General features: G+C 42.4%; 1 protein-coding gene across 1 annotated transcript in view; it reads right to left on the bottom strand.

Annotated features, from left to right (window-relative positions):
- The window catches only part of wdfy4 (WDFY family member 4), a 277,951-nt gene that overhangs the window by 6,671 nt on the left and 250,804 nt on the right, over positions 1-20,476 (bottom strand). The window contains exons 57-60 of the mRNA XM_048563720.2: positions 20,058-20,216; positions 16,038-16,217; positions 6,452-6,634; positions 3,528-3,597 (exon numbers count right to left, since the gene is read on the bottom strand). Of these exons, the coding sequence (XP_048419677.1) occupies positions 3,528-3,597; positions 6,452-6,634; positions 16,038-16,217; positions 20,058-20,216 (592 nt within the window). The remainder of the gene's footprint in view (positions 1-3,527; positions 3,598-6,451; positions 6,635-16,037; positions 16,218-20,057; positions 20,217-20,476) is intronic.

Below are 20,476 nucleotides of genomic sequence, written 5' to 3'. Positions count from 1 at the left end.
CATTGCAAGGCATTTGCGTGGTGCAAATGTTACTCTGAAACAGACACGGATTTGAAAGGAGGAAACTCCCGTGTCGGAGGAGCTCTGTGAATCCTAGATCCAAAATTACCTATCCCTCCTAATGTTCCGCTTAGCACATGTTATACTTCAAATGACTCCTGTGCACTAAATGCCAAAATATTACTTACAGAAAGAAATACAGCTAATTTGTTTTTGAATGAATCAATATTATCAGCTTTCACCATTTCCTACGGGAGCCGGTTCCATAGACTGACCACTCACTCACTTACTAAAATGTTTTGGTACATTAGTTCTGTTTTTAACCCTCTTCAAATTCAGGCTATATCTACTACTCCTAATTTGCTAGTCAGACTGAAACAATTACACTGTTCTACATTATCCAGTTGAACCCTCTAGCACCCGTAGCAACACACACCCTTATGTGATTGTTGCTTATTGTGTTGTCATTAGACGCTGATTGTAGAATCATTTTCTGTTTCTAGATGTTGCTCTCAATTATCTGACAATAGACAAGTTCTGTGCTGTTGTACAATTCCCCAGCACACACTTCTGTTCAGCTACTTATTTATAATTGATGAACCTTCTTACTGTGCACTTTTAACAGATCGACTAATGTTGTAACTTGAAATGAACACATAGATTTTTATGCTGCGATTTGTTGTATAATCTTGTAACATAATTAACTGCCTCTGGGCTGGTTTATAGGGTTTTTCCAACGCTTGGTTTCCCCAATGTAGAGGAAGCCAATGTGGTATACTGCATCCGCTGTACCCATTGTGGCTTCCTCTACATTGGGGAAACCAAGCAGAGGCTTGGGTGCCGCTTTGGAGAACACCTCCGCTCGGTTCGCAATAAACAACTGCACCTCCCAGTTGCGAACCATTTCCAATCCCCCTCGCACTCCTTAGACGACATGTCCATCCTGGGCCTACTGCAGTACCACAATGATGCCACCCAAAGGTTGCAGGAACAGCAGCTCATATTCCACTTGAGAACCCTGCAGCCCAATGGTATCAATGTGGATTTCACAAGCTTCAAAATCTCCCCTTCCCCCACTGCATCCCAAAACCAGCCCAGTTCGTCCCCTCCCCCCAATGCATCCCAAAACCAGCCCAGCTCGTCCCCGACTCCCTAACCTGTTCTTCCTCTCACCTCCTCCCACCTCAAGCCGCACCTACAAACCTCATCCCACCCCCTTGACCTGTCCGTCCTCCCTGGACTGACCTATCCCCTCCCTATCTCCTCACCTATACTCTCCTCTCCACCTATCTTCTCCTCTATCCATCTTCAATCTGCCTCCCTCCACCTGCCCTATTTATTTCAGAACCCTCTCCCCATCTCCCTTTTCTGATGAAGGGTCTAGGCCTGAAACGTCAGCTTTTGTGCTCCTAAGATGCTGCTTGGCCTGCTGTGTTCATCCAACTCCACACTTTGTTATCTCAGATTCTCCAGCATCTGTAGTTTCCATTATCTCTGATTACAAATTGGATAGAGAACCGGTTAACCAATAGAAGGCAGAGAGTTGGGATAAATGGGTGTTTCTCTGGTTGAAGATCATTGGTGAGCGGAGTGTCGCAGGGGTCAATGTTGGGCCTTGAATCTGTTCATGATGTATATAAATGATTTGGAAGAGGAGACTAAGTGTGACGTATCTAAATTTGCTGATGACACTAAATTGAGTGGAAAGGCAAATGGTGCAGAGGATGTAGAGGGTCTGCAGAGAGATTTAGATAGTTTACGTGATTGGGCAAGGGTCTGGATGATGGAATACAATGTTGGTTACTGTGAGGTCATCTACTTTGGAAGTAAAAATAGAGAATCGGATTATTATTTAAATGGTGAAAGATTGCAGCATGCTGTTGTGCAGAAAGACTTAGGAGTGCTGGTATATGAATTACTAGAGGTTGGTTCACAGGTGCAAAAGGTCATCAGGAAGGCAAATGGAACATTGGCTTTCATTGTTAGAGGGATCGAACTCAACAGTAGGGAGGGTCTGCTGCAATTGTACAAGGTGCCGGTGAGGCTGCACCTGGAAATACTGTGCGGGTTTCTGGTCTCTGTACTCGAGAAAGGATATACTGATTTTGGAAATGGTAGAGAGGACATTCACCAGGCTGATTCCAGAGATGAGAAAGTTAATCTATCAGGAGAGGTTGAACTTCCTATGACTGTACTTGCTGGAATTTAGAAGAATGAGAAGTGATTTTATAGAAACATATAAACTTATGAAAGGGATAGATAAGATAAAGGCAGGAAACCTATTTCCACTGGTGTGAGAGACTAGGACTAGGGGACATGGCCTCAAGATGAGGGGGGTATAGATTTAGGACAGAGATGAGGAGGAAATGCTTTTCCCAGAGAGTAGTGAATCTATTGAAATCTCCGCCCAAGGAAGCAGTAGAAGTAGCTTCTTTAAGTATATTAAGGACACAGTTGGATGGATTTTTGCATGTTAGGGGAATTAAGGGTTCTGAGGATAATGCAGATGGGAGGCACTGAGACCATGGATATATCAGCCATGATCTTATTGAATGGCAGAACAGGCTTGATGGGCCAAATGACATACTCATGCTTCTATCTCTTATGAACTTTGGTCCAAATATGCCACATCCTTCTGACTGAGGGAGCACAAACTAATATTTTGATTCTTCAAGATGGGAATTTAGAGATACGTTAGGTTGCTGCAGATGAAAGCAAATGCCAAGCTTTTATCTGCTGCTTCTTCCTGGCTGCCCTTGAACAGGTTGGCTCTCTCGGTCTTTTCTAATGGAAGATGAGTCATTGCTGTGAATGTGCAGCCAATTGTAGAGTGAGCGTAGGTAAGGATGGCCATATCCTTCTGTAAATGGACATTAGTGAATGAAGATCAACAATGGTTACATGGTCATTACGCTAACCATTCATCCATGGTTCTTAATTAATTCAGATTTCGCCGTAAGCCATGGTGGAAAATAAACCCATGACCCACAGCTGGCTCTCTGGATTGATTACTCGTCCAGTGGCATTACCACCACCATCATGGAAAGGAAGAGGAGCAATAATACAGCAACACATTCCAGAAATAAACATTACTCAAAAATATAAAAGAACCATTTCTTGAAAGAGATGGAGATGGAACATGTGTGGCATTTTGTTAGTAATGAGCCATACCCAGTGGGCACTCCAGGGACTGTAGCATTTGCTAGATACTAGCAATATTATTATAAGCTTAAAGATTCCCATTTTCTTTTTGATTTGTAGCTTAGTTCTTGGTTGTTCCCTTTTAGGTTCAACGATACCAGGGCAGTATCTCATGCAGCTATAAGTCAACACAGCCAATATTTAAAATCCTTGCTCAGTACTTCAAGGACAGACGTCATCAGGCATGTGGACATGTTGCCATGCAAACCAGTGACTCATCCGCAAACTGTGTGTCAAACCAGAGTGACAGTCTATGGAGGGTAAACTATCATATACAATGTGGTTGTTGTGCCCGGCGAGTAAGATACATGTCATGCAAACATTACCATTCTTTTCTGCTGGTCTTCCTTCGTCATTCTTGGTTACTTGCAATCTTCGAAACTCTGTCTTCCATAGCTGTAAATTGGAAATAATCCAGAATGTTATTGAAGTTTCTCCTTAAGACTTGCAACAAAAACAAACCACGCTGCCTGAGGGGCTCAGGAGTTAGCACTGCTGCCTCACAGCAACAGGGAACCAGGATTGATTCCAGTCTCAGGCAACTCCTTTATCCATTCACAGAATGAGGTTGTCACTGTCCAGGCCAGAATTTATTGCCCATTCCTAACTGCCCAGACAGCAGTTAAGAGTCAACCACATTGCTGTGGATCTGGAGTCACATGTAGACCAGAACAGGTAAGGACGGCAGTTTCCTTCCCTAAAGGGTATTACTGGACCAGATGGGTTTTTCCCCCAACAATCGGCAATGGATACACGATCATCATTAGACTCTTAGTTCAAGATATTTATTGAAATCAAATTCCACCATCTGCCTTGGTGGGATTTAAACGTAGATCCCCAGAACATTATCTTGTCTCTGGATTAACAGTCCAATGATAATACCACTAGACCATCACCTCCCCTGTGGAGTCTGCACATTCTCCCTGTGTTTGGGTGGGTTTCCTCCAGGTGCTCTGGTTTCCTCCCACAGTCCTAAGCTGTGTAGGTTAGGTGGATTGGCCATGGGAAATGCAGCGTTACAGGAGTAGGGTTCTGGGTGGGATGCTCTTTGGAGAATCGGTGCAGACTCGATGGGCCGAATGCCCTGTAGGGAATATATGAGCTAACCACAAAACCAGCCAGTCGATGGCATGCTGTTTGGCAATATCTCCCATAAATAAGTCGGCAGCAATTTCTTCATCCAAATGGGAGTGTGGGACTTGCTGAATGGAGGCAAATCACTGATGATTCCTTTACCAACAAGCTGCATTAGTACATAGGAGGAAAGGAATAGAAGGATATGTTGATGGAATTAAGAAGAAGGAAGTCTGGATGGATACTCTCATGGTTCATAAACACCAGCAGAAAGCAGTGGGGCTGAACGGCCTGTTGCAGTCCTGTAAATTCAATGTGCAAAATGAAAGCACCAATTGGAGGGACAAGGCCTATCAGTGAACCAAGGTTGAAAACAGTAGAGAAATTCCACTACCTCAAAACCATCACAGACACTTTCTTTAGGTTGCAAAGTCCAAAGATTGCAGAAGAACAGGGAAACAAGCCAAGGAATTTCAATGGGTTCAGAGGTCTCCACAAAAAAAAGAGGACAGAGCAACCAAACGACATTTGAAGATGCTGAGGATGGAGGGAAGAAAAAGAACCATCCATCGCATTTCAGTCCATTGACATTCAGAATGTTCCTATCAAATTAATCCTGTTCAGTAAGGAATACAACATTGGGGTAAAAATACTAGGTGAACACAGTGAGACAGAGAAAGGTTCAAAAAGGAACCTTTACACAAAGATGCACCAACTGTCCAAATCAGTTGTTTAACGTTTCAATACTCACTCGTTTTAAATTTGAGTAAGGCAATTTGTACGGAAGACTAATAAAGCCTGTGCTTTGGGTTGTGCTCTGTTCTCTGTGTAAGGCAAAACAATTCCAAAAATTGTTCATTAAAGTATTATAAGAAACAAAATCAATTATCTATTTGTCCAACACATTAGCAATGGAACAGGTTTCAACTACTGTTCTTCGCATTTATCTTCGTCATTTGTAAATGTTAAACAACGTGTGGGCAGGTGGCTATGGGCTGTGTATGGGTCACACAATATTTGTTCAGTGTAAATTGTCCTTTTTCTGAATAAGAGAATGTCTTCTAAATGGGAAGAGAAGCTGGGAATGGTAACACAGAGAGTCTGCAGAGTGCTAAGAGACCTGGCTCAGTGCAGACCCGTTACGGAACAGAGCAGCTACACAGAATCCATGCCCCTCTAAGGGTTGCATGAAACCAAGGCTGAGATTCATGTGGTTGGAGAGTGAAAGTTCCTGTTCTTAGCCCTCAGGCTACAGCATCACATTTTACCATTGCCATTCCAGGAGCACTTACCATGAAATTTTCTAACCAAAGTCGTGATATTCTGGACAGAGCAATGGTAACTTATACAGGTAATTCCAAACGCGACAGCAGCCACAAGGCAGTGGGATTGAGGGGCTTTGTAAAGAAGAAAAATCCAAAGTCTCCACTTCCAACTGACACCCAGCACTTCCTCCAACAGCATTACTGAGTGTGAACATTAAGGTCGACAGCATCGTATGGATTATGAGCAGGAGCAGGCCAATCAGCCCCCTCAAGCCTGCTCCACCATTCAATAAGTTGATGGTTGTCTTAGTTACTCCACATTCCCACCTGGTCTGGATTATGTTGCAACCCCTTGATTGTCAAGAATCTAAGTGCCCCTGTCTTAAAAAATATCCAAAGACTCTGCTCCCATTGTCTTTTCAGGAGGAGAGATCAAAAAGCACAAATGCTTGCAAGAAAAGGTCCTCACCTTCTTAATGAGGGACCCCTGAATTTGTAAACAGCAAGTGATTCGCTCACAAGAGGATAAATGCTGTCCATCTCCACCCTGTCATGATTTCTGTGCTAGAATTAAATCCCCTTTGATTCTTTCAAACTCCAGCAGATACGAGCCTAGCTAGCGTGTCCAAGTGTTCCTCAAAAAACAACTCGTTTATTCCAGGTAGTAGTTGTGTAGACCTTCTCTGAAGTGTTTGCAAGGCATTTACAACCTTGGCTCATCTGTGATGCTTTCTATAGTTGACTTTAAGCTCTTGCACACTGCTACTCTCAGGACACCACCTTCCTTTAGGCTGGGAGAGTTGGGAGAAAATGACACGAAAACCCCAGTGTGCAGGCCTACTTGACCTTTTGACACTATGCCATGTCGAACAAAAGGTGCCCGCTCTTTCCCCGCTGCTGGTAACACTTACCCGCACTATGCCATTAGCACATCCTGTCACGACAACATTGCGTGAGTCCCATTCATGGACCTCGGTGAAGCAGCAGCATAGAATCCCCTCTGTCGGATCCAAGGACGTGTTGACGCTTACAATTGGCTGCCCATTGATTGTCCACAGGTAGAGGAAGGTCCCTGCACAAGATGCAATGTCACCCTGAAGTAACAGAATGGGGATCGGTGAGTTTACTGAACATCCGCACGACATGGTTACACATGGAGCAGGAACGTTCTCAAATTCCACTCCCCCTGCCCCTTTTATCCTGATTGTGTGACTCTTGGTACAATACAATAGCTGAATGGGAAACCACAGTTCTACCAGGTTTCACAAACTATCACATATCACTGGCCCCCACACTCCCTGGCCTCATTGTCCCACAAAGCCTCAGGCAAACGTTTGTTCTTCATGGATGAGTTCGAACCAGTGAATGTCCAACCATGAGGTGTAAGCAGAGCCTAATCCTATTTACCAATGAGCATCCACCTTCCTGTCAGGCAGAGTTCAGGAGAGCTTGGATGGAGGCTTTGAGAATGATGCAAGGTTTTGGTTGTATAAATAAGGGCCAAATTTTCACACACCTAGTTCTTGTGATCTGAAATGCACTGCCAAAGAGGGAGGCAGATCCAACAGTAGCTTTCAGAAAGGAATTGGATAAATACTTAAAAAAGAAACATTTACAAGGCTATAGAGAAAACATTATGGACAGTAGAAATGAGCCTCAAGTAAGACACTAAGGGAGCAAAGTTAACCAAACTCAATGGGTGACAAACCCACCAGATCAGGTAGAAAACTGATTTTCTACCTGTTCACTATTACTTTTTGATATCAATGAAGACTAAAATAGGCTAGGTTTTGTACTGAAAGGTGTATAATTTTTTTAAAAATTCATTCATAAGATGAGGGCATCACCAGTTCAGCCAGCATTTGTTTGTCATCTCTATTTGCCCAGCTGCCAGCTCAGAGTCAACCACATTGCTGTGGGTCTGGAGTCACATGTGGCCAGACCAGGTAAGGATGGTAATTTCCTTCCCTGAAGGACATTAGTGAACCAGAGATTGTAAGAACTGCCAATGCTGGAGTCAAAGATAGCACAGTGTGTAGCTGGAGGAAAATCAGCAATGGATTCATGGTCATCATTAGACTCTTAATTCCTGATTCTTACTGAATTCAAATTCTACCATCTGCCATGGCAGGATTGGAACCTGGTTTTCTCTTTTAACCGTACAGCTATAATTCCACTTGGACAGCACCTCATTTTTGAAATTTGCATTTCAAAATAACAATGCCTGCGAAATAACAAGCTGGAGCAACAGAAAATTACAATGAGGTAATAACAACAAGACACTACATGTGATCCTGAATCTAAACTTCAAGAAACATAGCTCCTACATCATAAATTAAAACTGGTGGAAATGCTGGAAAATGCTGGCAATACTGAACAAGTCTGGCAGCTTCAGAGGAGAGAAAAAAAAACAATGTTTCGTGTCTATGACATTTCACTAGCTCCCACATTAACCATAAATACCCAACGAGTAAATGGAATCAACTGTGGCTAATAAAGGAAGGCAAAGATTAGATTACATCAAAAGACGTATGTTATAAAGATGCCAAAATGAGTGCTAAGCCTCATGATTGGGAGCAATTTAGAACCGAGTAGACCATGTCCAAGAAACTGGTTTAGAAAGGGAGAAAAGAATGCAAATGAAAACTAGCATGAAACATAAAATCAAACTGTAAGAACCTCTTTTGGTAATGAAGTAAGTGCCTAGGATAAATATAGGCCAATCATAGGTGGGGACAGGAGAATTTATATAGGAGAGCAAGGAAATGGTAGTGAAGCTAATTAATTATACTGCATAATTCACAGAGGAAGGTACAGAAAAGCTCCCAGAAATATTCAGCAACCAAAGTACTTGTGAAATTGAAGAATTGGAAGAAATCAATGTTAGAAAAGACATACTTCTTTAAAAGTTAATTGTAATTGAAAGTTAATAAATCGCCTGGATTAGATATGCTGCACCCTAGGTAGCATGGTAGCTCAGTGGTCAGTACTACTGCTTCACAGCATTAGGGACCTGGGTTCAATTCCAGACTCAGGCAACCGTCTTGAGTGAAGTTTGTACATTCTCCATGTGTCTGCATTGGTTTCCTGTCGGTGCTCCAGTTTCCTCCCACAGTCCAAAGATGTGCGAGTCAGTGGAACTGGCCATGCTAAATTGCCTGTAGTGTGCAGGGTAGTGGGATTAGTCATGGGAAATGCAGGATCAAAGGGATAAGGTGGTCTGGGTGGGATGCTTATCAGACAGTTGGGGTGGGTTGACTGGCCTGCTCCCACACTGTAGAGTTTCTATGATACCAGACTGTTGAAGAACATGTTTATTGGGATAGTGAATGCATTGGCAATTACCTTTCAAAACTTTATAGATTTTGGAAAGGTTTCTGCAGATTGGGAAGTAGCAAATGTAACCCCACTATTTAAGATTGGAAGGAATGGGACAGTGGAGAACTAAAGACTTTTTAGTTTGATGTTGTAATAAGGAAAATGTTGAAACCTATTATAAAGAATTTGAGAACTAACACTTAGAAAATGATGGTAAAATTAGCAGACCTGGCGCGGATTGTTAAAAAGGAAATCTTGTATGAGAGTCTTGGAGTTTTTGAAGATGTTAATTTTAATATAGATAAAGGCAAACCTGTAGATGTGGTGTACTTGGATGCTCAGGGGCTTTTGATGAGGTTCTAAACAAAAACTTAACAAACAAAATTAGAGAAAACAGAGTAGGAAAAATGGATCCCTCTCAGGCTAGCAGGCTGTTGCTACTCCGGTAGCTCAACGGTCAGGATCATGACAAAAGTTGCATAAATGATTTGGATGTGGAAACTCATTATAATATTTTAAATATTCTGGTGACAAAATGAAGGTTGTGAGAAGGGTGTTGGGAGGCCTCATTGAACTTGGACAGGGTAAGTGGATGGACGTGGATATGACAGATAGAGTATAATGTAAATCAGTATGAAGTTATCCACTTTTGTAGAAAGGCATAGAATGCCTTCACTGTAGAACCAGGCTACTCTGCCCATTGAGTTCACACTGGCCCTCTGATGAGCATCCCACCCAGACCCATCTCCTCCTATCCTTATTCATTGTAATCCTGCATTTTCCATGAGTAATCTACCTAATCTACACATCCCTGAACACTACGGGGCAATTTAGCATTGCCAGGCCATGTAGCCTGCACATCTTTGGACTGTGGGAGGAAACTGGAGCACCCAGAGGAAACCCACACAGACTCAGGGAGAATGTGCAAATTCCACACAGACAGTCACCCGAAGCTGGAACTGAACCTGGGTCCCTGACGCAGTGAGGTAGCAGTGCTAACCACTGAGTCACTGTCTTGCCCCAGAAAAACAGAAAAGAAGAATAATTCTTAAATGGTGAGAGGTTGGGAAGTGCTGGTGTACAAAAGGACTTCGGTATTCTTAGTCATGAGACACTAAATGCGAACATGCTGGTGTAAGAATCAATACGGAAGGTTAATGATACACTGACCTTCAAATCAAGGGAATGAAAGTACAGGAATAAGGGTAAAACAATTAAAGAGTTCCAGTAGCCACAATATTTTGCATTTATTACAGTGGGTAAAAATATTTGTTTCACTGTATAGGGATTTGGTGATGTTACTCCTGGAATACTGTCTACAGTCTTGGTGTCCTTATCCAATGAAGGATACACTTGTTATAAAAAGGAGTGCCTATTATATCAATAATATCCAGGAGGAAAAATTCACAAATCATTAATCGTAGGAATACAAGTTAACAGGTCAGAAAAAATAGACAAAGCGCTTAAGTTCATTTCCATAAGATTATAGTTGAAATACAGGGAATTTAATTTAAGTTTGTTTGTTTTAACTACACTTGGACTAGTCCTGCAGTTCTGGTTTCCAATTTAAACAAAAGACCCAGAACTACTGAAGAAGGTTAAAAAAAAAACAGATTGGCAAGGATAATACCAGAACTGACAGGGTATAAATATCTCAGAAGACTGGACATGTTGGTGCTGTTTTTACTGGAAAAAAGAATGTAGAGTGATGACCAAAATACTGGTTTTTATCATTACCAAGCAACGAGTTACATTAGATGTAGGGAAGTTGTTTCTACTTTATTGGGAAGTCAGAAACTACAGAACATAAACAAAAAAATTCAATGGGGGATTCAGGTGTAATTGGTTACATAGGAGGTTGGTCAGTGTGACAATGCTGTAGTTTTAGGAGGTTACTTAGTTCTCGTTTCTTTCAAGAGAGAGACTGAACAAGAGGTATGGAACTGGCTACTGAAGATCACTTGAGCAAGCAGTTTAGGACGCCTTGGATTTTCGTTTAAATATGAGAATAAATGGGTGTGGCCAGTTTTCACAGATTAAGATTTCTGGGGTTAAAATAGTATCAGAGATAATGGGAACTGCAGATGCTGGAGATTCCAAGATAATAAAATGTGAGGCTGGATGAACACAGCAGGCCAAACAGCATCTCAGGAGCACAAAAGCTGACGTTTCGGGCCTAGACCCTTCATCAGAGAGGGGGATGGGGGAAGGGAACTGGAATAAATAGGGAGAGAGGGGGAGGCGGACCGAAGATGGAGAGTAAAGAAGATAGGTGGAGAGGGTGTAGGTGGGGAGGTAGGGAGGGGATAGGTCAGTCCAGGGAAGACGGACAGGTCAAGGAGGTGGGATGAGGTTAGTAGGTAGCTGGGGGTGCGGCTTGGGGTGGGAGGAAGGGATGGGTGAGAGGAAGAACCGGTTAGGGAGGCAGAGACAGGTTGGACTGGTTTTGGGATGCAGTGGGTGGGGGGGAAGAGCTGGGCTGGTTGTGTGGTGCAGTGGGGGGAGGGGATGAACTGGGCTGGTTTAGGGATGCAGTGGGGGAAGGGGAGATTTTGAAACTGGTGAAGTCCACATTGATACCATATGGCTGCAGGGTTCCCAGGCGGAATATGAGTTGCTGTTCCTGCAACCTTCGGGTGGCATCATTGTGGCAGTGCAGGAGGCCCATGATGGACATGTCATCTAGAGAATGGGAGGGGGAGTGGAAATGGTTTGCGACTGGGAGGTGCAGTTGTTTGTTGCGAACTGAGCGGAGGTGTTCTGCAAAGCGGTCCCCAAGCCTCCGCTTGGTTTCCCCAATGTAGAGAAAGCCGCACCGGGTACAGTGGATACAGTATACCACATTGGCAGATGTGCAGGTGAACCTCTGCTTAATGTGGAATGTCATCTTGGGGCCTGGGATGGGGGTGAGGGAGGAGGTGTGGGGACAAGTGTAGCATTTCCTGCAGTTGCAGGGGAAGGTGCCGGGTGTGGTGGGGTTGGAGGGCAGTGTGGAGCGAACAAGGGAGTCACGGAGAGAGTGGTCTCTCCGGAAAGCAGACAGGGGTGGGGATGGAAAAATGTCTTGGGTGGTGGGGTCGGATTGTAAATGGCGGAAGTGTTGGAGGATAATGCGTTGTATCCGGAGGTTGGTAGGGTGGTGTGTGAGAACGAGGGGGATCCTCTTGGGGCGGTTGTGGCGGGGGCGGGGTGTGAGGGATGTGTCGCGGGAAATGCGGGAGACGCGGTCAAGGGCGTTCTCAATCACCGTGGGGGGGAAGTTGCGGTCCTTAAAGAACTTGGACATCTGGGATGTGCGGGAGTGGAATGTCTTATCGTGGGAGCAGATGCGGCGGAGGCGGAGGAATTGGGAATAGGGGATGGAATTTTTGCAGGAGGGTGGGTGGGAGGAGGTGTATTCTAGGTAGCTGTGGGAGTCGGTGGGCTTGAAATGGACATCAGTTACAAGCTGGTTGCCTGAGATGGAGACTGAGAGGTCCAGGAAGGTGAGGGATGTGCTGGAGATGGCCCAGGTGAACTGAAGGTTGGGGTGGAAGGTGTTGGTGAAGTGGATGAACTGTTCGAGCTCCTCTGGGGAGCAAGAGGCGGCGCCGATACAGTCATCAATGTACCGGAGGAAGAGGTGGGGTTTGGGGCCTGTGTAGGTGCGGAAGATGGACTGTTCCACGTAACCTACAAAGAGGCAGGCATAGCTGGGGCCCATGCGGGTGATTTCTGGGGTTTTGTGTTTTTTCAGTTGCATCGGAAACAAATGGGGTCTCAACAGAGTTGGAAGCTTCAGTGAAAGTCTCCTGCTGCTACGCCCTCAGAATTTTCTCTTGATGTTTTTTCCTTCCTGAATGGAGAACTGAATATGAGAATCTGAGTCTGAAATTTCCTTTTTTGCCAAGGGGTGATACTATATTGAATGGTTAATGAGTAATTGTTACTGTATCTACTATTCTGTTAAGTTTTCCAACAGATTTAAGTTATTCTAAATTCCTCTTTCTTTGGTTGTATTTTAAACAAATTATACTGCTTAATGTCGAGTAGTTTGACCATTTCATCTGGAAAAGACACGTACATATGGCTTTAAAATAAGAAAAAGTTAGTTTGAAGCTACCTTCTTAAAATATTTTGAGAAGGCCTGGTATGGTCCATCATAGATAGGCTATAGAATTTATTATCATATGGAGTAGTTGGAGTGTAGATGCATTTAAGGGAAAGGTAGATGAGCTCATGAAGGAGGAATAATAGGACATGCAAATAGTGTTAGGTTAAATAAGATGAGAGAAGCTTTCATGGAGTACAAACACTGGCAAACCTCTTAGAGCTCATAATATCATCATTTTGTCATAGCAAACAACCAGAGCTTATAATGGCTACTCCACCTTACCTCAGATCACTTGAAGCCTGACATACTCCAAAGCCAGCCCTGCTGTAGGCAAACAGCTTAATGAGGGCTCAGACACTGGGATGTTTGAGGAATGCAATCCTTGTATAAAATAGTTAGCTTATCATAAACTTCTACTGAATTTTTCAATATCACAACATCTACACTTAGTTTCTTATGTTGCAGGAGATAATGTCAGTGTTGCTTCATCAGGTAAAACAGCCAGTTGGAAGTAAACCCATATCAGCTAATAGCCACTTTCTGTGCTGTAAATTCTTCAGATTTTACAGTAAAACTCCCTTCTGACACTGCGAGATAGGACAAAGAGAGTGACCCTAATATTCTTCTGGCACGTGCACTCACAAGAAGTAAAGTCCATCAGACAGAAATGGATTCTGCTTTCAGGAGATAGGATAGTCACACGGATAGATTGTGGAGTTTATCCCCTTTTTCATTGGCTATTATACATTGTAACTTAAAGGGATATAATGAAGTGTTTATTCATGATTTTCAGCCTTTATTTCTATTTCTGTTTTTGAATTGAAATTCTGCCATTTTCTCCATTGTCCTTTGGTTTCTTTCTCAACCATTAAATGTAACTGTTAAAGAGACTGTTGGTCACATATACGTCAATCCAGGGTGAGTCTCAAACAGGGCAAGATCAGCCTGATTATTCTTTGAAAAAAAAGGCACAGCGAAGCCATTTCTATCTCTGAAACTACAAACACAATAATAAATTTGAGCTAACTCCAAACATTTTTAAATTGCAGAAGATTATACTCGCTGCAATATCATACATTTTTATTACAGTATAATTTGGATTTGAGGATATTATCCAGCCACAAATAGCACCCGTGGCTATAAAACATTATAAGAACAAGACAACCACAAACCTCTCACAATAGAAGAGGGCAAAGTAGTTTTACGTTATCAATAATTGTACTTCCAGCAATATTATACCATGCAATTAGGTACACTTTGCAAACAGCAAGACTTGCTACTTCTTTGGCTTCAGTCTACTGGATCTTCATATGGTGTGGTTCCACCTCAATGTCTTCCCCACTATATTCCCATTCAGCTTCTTCCTGATCCCACCCATTGGAGCTGTAACCCCAAGGCTTCTTAAAGATTTGCTCCACTCTTGTTCCCACAAATTCCCACCTTTTTGATGCTTCAAAAGCTGATCCTCGCAGTCTCAGGGCAAAGAGTAAATTCACTAATTGTAGCTCCTCCAGTAGGAAAACCAGAAACCAAAGGTCCCACATGGGAGACAGAATCAGGAGACACGATCCCAATAATGAACTGAAGGAGAACTAACTGACATGGAAGTGGGGAGCTGGATGTTGATTAGAAAAAACCAGCAGAAATCGTTGCTTCACAACCCAGAAGATAGCTGCCGTAAGTCAGTGTGTTAAATTTGGAGATGATGCATTTCCTTTCATGCAATCGACTCACAATCACGCTGAAAGTCCCAACCCTCATGTGCATATTCACACCCAACATGCCCACAAACAATCAGCATACCAAAACACGAGAAAGACCAACATTTTAAGGAAACAGCACTGAGTCCACTTCACAAGGGTGGAGGAAAATATTTCTTCTTACTCTTGGTGTGGATAGCAATGCTAAGTAGCAGGTCATTTACAAAATTGACCTTGACAAATCCAATTTATCCAATTTATTCCAAGTTACAAGAGATTAAAACAGTCATCACGCAGAGCCCACGTTGGGAGCTAGCATCTGTTGCAATCCCAGGAGCTGACACTTATTTTCAGATTCTCACATCAATTCCACCGCTATTTTCAGTCGAGAACTGGACAAGAATTGAGGGGCTCCTTGCTTCATTCATTGGTGTAAAAGGTGCTTTGGTTGTTTGCAATTTAACATTTACAGCCTAAAATATTATATGTTTTGTACAAACATTGCTCACACTAATTTAGTTGATACTGAAACATCAGATTCTATCTCATTCCATGTACTCACACCTCTGACCTCTGCTGAGAACTACTTTTAATAAATTTATCTCTTGAACAATCAAAGCATAACACTGGAATCCGAAATTTCCCTTTTACATGGGCAAAACAGAACACAAACTCGGTGACTGCTTTGCGAACGCCTCCACTCAGGCTATAGGAACGATCCCCATCTTCTAATTGCTTTCCATTTCAATAAACCATCCTGCTCCCATGCTAACATTTTCGTCTGGCACCTGCTATAGTATTCCAATGAAGCACAATGCAAGCTGAAGGAACAACGCCTCATTTTTGACATAGGCACTTTATAGCCTTTAGATTCAATATTGAATTCCACAAATTCAGACCGTGGTCCTGGTCATTAATTTTTCTTACAACCCTCAGCTGGATCTTCTTTGTGATAACGCAACATAGAGCTGGATGAACACAGCAGGCCAAGCATCATCGGAGGAGCAGGAAAACTGACATTTCGGGTCTGGACCCTTCTTCAGTTTGTTCTCTGCAGAACTTCTGTAGACAGATTTCATCCTTTTCACACCTTCAATTAGACCATTTTACATCTCCAGCTCTCCTTCACCACCTTTACCAATCCCTAGTCTTTCGCTTCGTCCATCCTCAAGACCTGATCCACTCAATCCTCTACCTCGTCTGTCAGCAACATAAAAAATCATGCTTTTCCAACCCTTTTCAGTTCTGAAGAAAATTCATGTTGTCCTCGAAAGGCTACCTCTGTGTCTCTCTCCAGAGCTGCTGCCAGACTTGTTGAGTTTCTCCAGCATGTTTTGTTTTTATATACTTTGAGAAAACAGAAAGGGATGGAGAGATGGTACTTACAGTTAAGTCATTAATGGAGACAGCAGAAACTGTTGCTTCATGTTGCTGAAGCTGGTTGACATAAGTCAGTGTGTTAAAGTCCCAGATGATGCATGTCCTGTCTCGAGATCCACTCACAATCACATTGTAAGTTAACGACACCACCAGACAAGTAATGGCTTCTATATGTCCATGAAGTACCTACAGCAAAGAATAAATAGCTATTGAGACATTTCAATCTTTAATATTTTCCCCCAGCTGGACAGGAAACAAATGCAAGAGTAGGAAACTACACCATTCTGGTGTCAGAAAAGACAGTCTTTGGGAAGAGGGCACACCAAATTTGCAATTATTTCAAACTGTTTGCGTAGTTAAATTTTAGAAATGTTTGAAAAGAAATTTTAAGTGACAATATCACTTGTTAAGGATCCGTTCTATTTATTGGACAATAACTGCTCCTCCGCTGTATCCTGGTGACCCTTGATCAGGTAGCAGTACCAACTGGGAGAAAGTTCATACTCAAAAGGCAGACACATGAAGAGAGAAACGAATAGTTAGAAAGTTGGAAGGGAAAAGCCTAAGAGAACTATCAATTAGGCAGGCGGGTCAGACAGCTGGATTCTTGAATGGTCAGGAACCGAGCATAGAATTATTACCATAGTTTCTTTCTCTTCCAAAGTGAGTGAATACTCAGGGTTGTTAATATCATGCAAAGCTAAGGCATGTCTGCTCGATACATGCCAACATAACCGATAAAAGTTGAAATTTGAGAAGGCTATGGAAGAAAGTGCACCATTGTGTTCAAAATTGCATGATATTAAACTGATTGTGCACACTGCTGCCTGCGGAAAATAGGTCCTAGAAGGTAAGGGACTAGACTTCTGCTCAAGTTTGGTCTGAACATGGAAAAGCAGTATCTCTGATATTGATGCCATAATGAATACTGCCTCAAACATTTGTGAAGTCTGCCTTTGTTGTAGCTACTACTCCAAACAAAATTTATACATACTAACTAAAATAACCTCTAATTTATGGTTAACTTACCTTGGTTCATATTTGTATTAAAGTAAAAGTTGCAAGAAGTGAAATCTTGTTTGGCAATTCCTTAATTGGGTAGGGTGGATGTCTTTTGGTGTTTTCCAGTTTATAGATCCAACTTAGTGCAGAAAATACTACACTAAGCCAAGCTTTATAATATTCCAATGTCCTGAATACAGTATTCAACCACATTGCAAACATGCCTATTTGTCACCAAAATACATCACTCTTATTAAATTATTTGTTTTATATTTATTTGTTGCTAAACTAAAGCCTAGCTGTGGCAAGGAAAATGTCTAAATTCATTCAAATGTTAGTCTGGGATTCTGTTGTCTGTGAAATTAATATTCAGTATCCTTTAATTATTATTATTTTATTTTTATTATTCTTCTATTATTTTTCTTCTTATTCTTTAAATCTTTTATTATTCAACTCAACGACAATGAATATACATGTTTGCTTAATATTTCTGTTGTAAATCAATTAAGAATACAACACAGATTGCATAGCTACACCACACCTATTAACAGAAAGCTATACTGCAATGATTAACATATGTTTGATTTCAAAAAGAACTAAAGTACAATAAGTAGTTTCATTAAAAAGTTAATTTCCTGTTGTTAGTTTGTTTTCACTTTTCCATTCATCACTGAATTCCTGAAAAAGCTCTACATCTTTCTAATAAGATTAGAATTACATTGGCATCAAAGAAAGTGCAACAGTCCTAGACTTGTAGCTTCCAGACCTTTTTTTGATAATTAAGGATAACTGGGGCGATTTCTGTGGAAAGTAACACAGAAAACCATGGTGGCATATAGGTTACAGACATGTAGGGGAGCAGTCCTTGTTGGCTTCATTTACCACAAACAATAAAATGACCTTTGTGAGCTTGCCTCACTGTTCGTTTCATTGTCAGTAAAAGATTGAGTACATTTGTTTATATCACAGATATTATGGGATATTAAAGCGTACTCAAATTTGATGCATGGATGTGTGTGTGTGTGTGTGTGTGTGTGTGTGTGTGTGTGTGTGTGCGCGCGCGCGCATGTGTGTGAGAGAGAGAGAGAGATAGATGGGTGTGAGATAGAGGAAGAAAGAGATAGAGAAAGGTCAATTTTTTTTACTTGGAGTAGTAGCTGCAACAAAGAGACCTCACAGACCCTCATGGCAGTATTCTGTATGGCAACAGTTCGAAAGTTCTTCCCCTGCTCAGGCTAACCTTGGGCAGAATTCATGGCCTGCATTTATTGTCCATTCCTGAAAACCCTAGTGAAAGTGGTCATGAGCTGTCTTAAATTGCTGCAGTCCTTTGGGATGCAGGGACATTGACTGTCCTGACAGGAGCAAATTACTACAAATGCTGGAATCTGTACTGAAAACAAAAAATGCTGGGAATCACAGCAGGTCAGGCAGCATCTATGGAGAGAGAGTGAGCTAATGTTTTGAGTCTAGATGGCTCGACTCTAATGTAGAGTCATCTACATTTGAAGTGTTAACTTGCTCTTTCTCCATGGTTGCTGCCTGATACACTGCAATTTCCAGCACTTCTGTTTTCAGCCATCGACAATCCAGTCAGAAAGGGAGTTTCAGGATCTTGACCCAGTGATGGTGAAGGAATTGCTTCAAGTCAGGATGTTGTGTAACGTGCAGGGGAATGTGTTATAGATGGTGATGTTCCCATGTATCTGCCGCCTTTGTCCTTCTGGGTTTGGAAGGTTCTATCAAAGGAGGCTTGGTGAATTACTGCAGTGCATCTTGTAAATGCTACATATTGCTCCCCACTGTGTGTCAGTGAAGGGAATGAATGTTGAAGGTGGTGAACGGGGTACCAACCAAGTGAGCTAGTTTGCCCTGGATGGTGTCAATCTTCTCAAGAGTTGTCGGGCTGTGCCTATGTAGGCTAGTAGGGAGTATTCCATTACCCACCGGACTTGTGTCCTCTAGATAGTGGACAAGCTTTTGTCAGGACAGTAACTAAGTCATTCACTTTAGGATTTCTAGCCTCTGAACTGCTCTTGTGGCTGAAGTGTTTATAATGGTGTTTCAGCTCAGTTTCTGGTTGTCGAAATGTCATAGGAAGAGCAAGTAGGAAACAACGGTCAACCAACAAGGCAGGCGAGAGGAAAGTGGCCTGACTGTCTGACTTGTGTATTGGAAAAGAAAGCAGATTACATAAAGAGCAGTGAAAAACGGATGAGTTGACAATCAGTTCACAGTTGTGCTTCAACGAGTCATGGCTCTTTGAACACAAAAATTGAAATCGACGCCATTCAAAATTGTTAATGAGTTCAAACAAAGTATAAGCTTGGGTTTTGGGTCCTAATTTCACTGAAGTGTGCGTTGCAGTGACTAATTCCTGTGTCTGCTGATAGTCACTTTGCTTTTGTAGTGTTCAGACAATGGTTAATTTATTCAAATTAGTTTTATTACCAGCTAGCTGCTCTTTATTCAGACACCAAGTCCTCCAGAGCTTGTGATATCAATGTAGGAAGTGTTGATGCATTCTAACGTAGTTTCAGCCAGTCTGAAGTCAGCAGCTGACCTGGAAACTGCACTTGCTGAGACTGCAAATGGTTGTTAAATATGAACCACCGAATCCTAAATACTAGCCAACACATTCCAGCAATAGAGATAATGGGAAGTGCAGATGCTGGAGAATTCAAGATAATAAAGTGTGAAGCTGGATGAACACAGCAGGCCCAGCAGCATCTCAGGAGCACAAAAGCTGACGTTTCGGGCCTAGACCCTTCATTAGAGCTCTGATGAAGGGTCTAGGCCCGAAACGTCAGCTTTTGTGCTCCTGAGATGCTGCTTGGCCTGCTGTGTTCATCCAGCTCCACACTTTGTTATCTTGGACATTCCAGCAATACTTCAGTGAGTAAACTGTGTCCAAACTTGGAAGAAAGTTTGTCCCAGGTGAGATCATTTGCAACAAAGCAGTGGGAGCATGCAGGCTAGATCCAGACAGCAGATGCAGCCTGACGGAAAACAATAGTCACGTACCTCTTTCAACATCATGTTTTTGGCTTTGTCTTTGTTGGCTGAGATTTCCCACACACAGACAACACTGCTTGTCCCTCCGGTGATAACAGTTGTTGTGTTTGGGCATGCAGCACACAGGCACTGCCCCCAGTCCGACAGACATTCAAATACAGTTAGAGTCTGCAGCAGAAATACAATATCATTTTACTTACAAGGTAAGACAGTCCAGTTGGTCATCAACTCTTCAAAAATCGTGTATCACTTTGTGGTGTACAAATGACTGAAACAATAACAGTAGCCACTTCCTGTTTCCTCCTGACACTGAAGCACAGTGTATGCAATCCCCTTTCTTGCTCAGTTTCGCAATTCAGTTCACCTGTTCTTCACCCTCTCGCCAGTTACCCAGACTGATGCTCTAGTTCCATACTGAAGGAGAGCTG

This window comes from Stegostoma tigrinum, chromosome 37, assembly GCF_030684315.1.
Source record: "Stegostoma tigrinum isolate sSteTig4 chromosome 37, sSteTig4.hap1, whole genome shotgun sequence".
Taxonomy (NCBI): domain Eukaryota; kingdom Metazoa; phylum Chordata; class Chondrichthyes; order Orectolobiformes; family Stegostomatidae; genus Stegostoma; species Stegostoma tigrinum.
The sequence above is the reverse complement of the archived record's forward strand: the minus strand, read 5'-3'. Positions and strand labels throughout refer to the sequence as shown.